Source organism: Crocuta crocuta, unplaced genomic scaffold (genome assembly GCF_008692635.1).
Source record: "Crocuta crocuta isolate KB4526 unplaced genomic scaffold, BGI_CrCroc_1.0 scaffold25, whole genome shotgun sequence".
Taxonomy (NCBI): Eukaryota; Metazoa; Chordata; class Mammalia; order Carnivora; family Hyaenidae; genus Crocuta; species Crocuta crocuta.
Genome location: NW_027532015.1, coordinates 16,982,634 through 16,986,712, shown reverse-complemented (window position 1 = coordinate 16,986,712; position 4,079 = coordinate 16,982,634). Strand labels below are relative to the sequence as shown.

Below are 4,079 nucleotides of genomic sequence, written 5' to 3'. Positions count from 1 at the left end.
TAATATCTGAGAGCCGCTGAGAGCCCTGAGACATTATTAAATGTATTTCTAGAAAGAAATGTAGGGGAAAGTTTTAATTCCGTGAAGAAAAGATGCTCAATTAACAAAATCCTTTCCACACACTCCTATTACTCTATCTCATACCCAGTAAACTGTGTGTGTTGTACACGAGCGTGCGACGGTCTAGTGTGTTTGTATACACACAGGCAGCTCCTTGATCTCTTTAAAGTGGCCAGGTGCAGACGGATGTTCTGGTGCTTTCTCTGCATCATCCTAAAGATTCTGTGAAGCACTCCTTTCCTTAATTTACTCTGGTGAAGGTGGGACGATGTCTGGGTAAAGCCACAGAGTATTATGGGGTGTTGGCGGGAGGGAGCTGACCCCTGCCTGGATTTTAATTGCTGTTTTAATTGGGGGAGGGAAGGGGGGGGACAGGGAGATGCTTGTGAGATTTGTGCTAGGAAGGCCTAGAGAGAGCTCAAGGATCTGGTCATTTTCTTGAAGTCCTCGGCAACAATCAGCTATGACCTTATAAGCAGGAAAGCAGGCCTTAGGAGATGGCCCTGGAGAAGGGCTGTGGGTGGGGCACGCTCCTCCTCGGCTCAAGTGGAGGAAGGTGACTGGCATCTGCGTGTTGCCATTGGGTTGGGATCCGTGCACAAGAGTCTCCCTCCGGTTGTGAAAGGGGTCTAAGAGTCTGCTGAGGCCTAGCAGGCCCCTCCCCTGGGCTACAAGGATCCGCCTCTCTATTCCCCAGATAAATTCCTAGTGTCCACCAAATTCCTCAGCGCTCTCTCACACTCCTCCGAGGCCACGACTCCGGGGGTGGGGACGCACAGCCGGGTTCCTCCCCGCAGAAGCCGTCTCGGTTCCTCCTCACAGCTCTGAGAAGGGGAAAGGGCCGTGAGACCCAACCCAGGCCCCAGCTCCGCTCCCCAACACGAGGTGGCTGCCTCGCACTCCACACCCGGGGGCCCACTGGTTTGGGGCTCGCGCTCGCTTGCTCTCGCTCTCCCTCTCTCCCAAGCCCTCCCTCTCTCTCCGATCCTCTCCCCCAAACATGTCCACCGGCTCCCTCAGCGATGTGGAGGACCTTCAAGAGGTGGAGATGCTGGACTGCGACGGGCTGAAAATGGACTCGAGCAAGGAGTTTGTGACTTCCAACGAGAGCACCGAGGAGAGCTCCAACTGCGAGGCGGGGTCTCCCCAGAAGGGCCGCGGAGGCCTGGGCAAGAGGAGGAAGGCGCCCACCAAGAAGAGCCCCCTGAGCGGCGTCAGCCAGGAGGGGAAGCAGGTCCAGCGAAACGCGGCCAACGCGCGCGAGAGGGCCCGCATGCGGGTGCTGAGCAAGGCCTTTTCCAGGCTCAAGACCACCTTGCCCTGGGTGCCCCCGGACACCAAGCTCTCCAAGCTGGACACACTGAGGCTGGCGTCCAGCTACATCGCGCACTTGAGGCAGATCCTGGCGAACGACAAGTACGAGAACGGGTACATCCACCCGGTCAACCTGGTAAGTCCGCGGGAGCCGCGGCGGCGATCCGGGTGTCCCCGCCCAGCGCGCCCGCAGCGCGGAGAGTGTGCGCGCACCTCGGCCACCACCAGCCGCGTGCGCCTCTGGGGACCTTTGCGGGAGATCCCACACCGCCCGCGCTCTCCGCCCTGCGAGCCGCCGGAGCGGGGATGATTTATGCAAGTGCTTGACGTGGCAGCCCAATTAAGATTTTGCAAGTCTATTGAGCTGGCAAAGAGGAGGGATCCCCTGCACCCGCGCCAGCGCCAGCGCCATCAGGGTTGATGTGGGGCGGGGACACCCCCCCCCCAAGAAGCTACGCGCCCACAAGGCATTTTATGAATCTCTTTCTTCTTTTCGCTAGTGAGAACTTGATTTCCCACCTCTAATCTTTGTACATAAAAACACCCAACTCCGCTTCTTTCCCAAGTATATTTAGGACCATTAGATATAGACAAATTCGTGCCCCCAAAACTGTCATAGACGTCCTCAACTACTTAAATATTCTGCGCTTCTCTTATACGTACATTAATATTTTAAGTCCCAGAAATTCTCGTAAACAGCGTAATCCGTAAATTCTCACAAATATTAGTGTAACAAATAATATTCAAATAGCTCACTCGTGTCCAAGATTTTGAAACGTGTTACATTTTATCTTAAAAAGTAATGACCATTCAGCCTGTCTTAAAAAAAAAAAAAAAGTAATGCTCATTGAGGCCAAGTTTTTCTCAAATGCATTTTGCTACTTAAGTACAGTTTAAATCCTTTTTTTATTTGATTTAATTTTAAAACTTAGAGGCTCTAAAGAAAAACAACCACAACTTACTAGCACCTTTGTTTATGTATGATAAGGAGAGGTTTTCCTCTTGAAAGTCGCCTTATCGGCCAGCACTAGTGGGAGAGGTCTGAAGCTTTGAANGAGGGGATGGAAAAGCACTTTTTACCCTGGTAAATGTTTTTCCCCGCTAATTAAAAGTTTATTTTCTTCGAATAAGGCGAGTAAATAGCTTTTTTAAAATCTGGAATTAAAATGAAAGCAATTACCTCATTTACAGTTGCTGCTGCGTTCATCTCTGAATAAGGAACTTAAGTGAGCTTTATTATAAAACGCCTCGGAGAAGAAAAAAGGCAATGCTCGCTCAGCCCAGGAGGAAGACGGTTTTAAATAAAATACGCGCGTCTGTTCTTTTATTAGCATTATTTTTGTTCCCTTAAGAGCCAGCGATTCATTTAGAAAGTGTGGTCAAAGCCCGCGTTTGTAAGGGAGGAAATGAAAGTTGGCAGTAGAAAAATAGATGGAGATGAAAGCCTGAGGGCCGGGAAACCAAGGCCTCGGAAAAGGCCACGGAAAGCCTGGAACCAAGTATCCACTCGCCACGAGGTCCTACTTGGCTTCCTAGCTTAGGCTCACCGTGCCACCGCCCTTGACACTTTGGGCTTTCCAAGGGCCTCCTCTCTGGAGTTTTCCTTATTACCTAGGATGCACCCCTTTGCTCTACCACCCTGAGCAGTGCCTTGGCGCGAACGCTGCTTTTTCTTTATCCAGCCACCGGGCACGCTCGAACACCGAGGAAATTGCAGAGATAACGGATTTTTCCAACTCCCCGCCTGTCCCCACCTCGCCCTCTCCTTTGGTCTCAGCGCCTGAGCCCACCCCACCCCTCCTCCGTGGCCACTTACCTCTAACACCCTCTTCTCTCCTGCAGACGTGGCCCTTTATGGTGGCCGGGAAACCCGAGAGTGACCTGAAAGAAGTAGTGACCGCGAGCCGCTTATGTGGAACCACAGCGTCCTGACCTTGGAGGTGCGAGTCTGGGAAAGGCGCGCTCCCGGGGGGAGCGGGCCCCGGGAAGGCGACCCCTGCCCTCCCTGCTCTCTGTCTCTGCTTCCCCCTCGCAACGCTCCTCTCCCTGCACCGCCCCCCCCCAACCTAGAGAACACTTTACAGCGACGAGGAGATTCGTTTCCAAACCAGAGGAGATCAATTGTACTTACAAAGATTCCCATCTATTTAACTTTATTAACTTCTACCGTGAATGACTCTGCGAGCCTTGCTGGTCCAAGTGCAATATGTAATTATAAATATATAAATAGATAATAAGAGCATATCGATGTGTATCTTTTGTACAATATGTTGTAAATTGTAGATCATAGAATAGCTGACTTTGACAGTCACATTTATAAAGTAATTCACGTAAAGATATATATTTTTTTCAAACAGGTTTTGCTACTTTCAAAAATAAATCTTTCTTTATATTGCTAAAAAGCCCTGACATTAGTGTGATTTCTTTTTAAAAAAATTATTTGGACCAGAAGAGCCGGGGACAATGGGGAAGCTTGTGAATACAGGCGGTTCTTTTGAACCTCAATCCAAAGTTCTAGAGATGAGAAAGATTAAACACAGGTTCCACTGTAAAGGTGCAGATCTTATTTTGCACTGAAAGGTTAAGAATAAACTCTGGTCTCAGGTTTGTAGGTTACTTTTAAGACAATTATAAATAATGTAATTGTGGACCCAAAAGGGCAGTGTTAAAGTTACTAGCAGTTACACGATTCGAGGGAAAAGCAC

At 50.0% G+C, this 4,079-nt stretch overlaps 1 protein-coding gene across 1 annotated transcript; it reads left to right on the top strand.

The window, feature by feature from the left end:
- Nucleotides 1-792: 792 nt before the first annotated feature.
- On the top strand, nt 793-3,732 carry TCF21 (transcription factor 21). Its single transcript, XM_077776046.1, has 2 exons — nt 793-1,510; nt 3,217-3,732. The coding sequence occupies exons 1-2, from the start codon at nt 1,061-1,063 to the stop codon at nt 3,304-3,306; spliced, it is 540 nt and encodes a 179-aa protein (XP_077632172.1). The 5' UTR covers nt 793-1,060; the 3' UTR covers nt 3,307-3,732.
- The last annotated feature ends 347 nt before the right edge of the window (nt 3,733-4,079 follow it).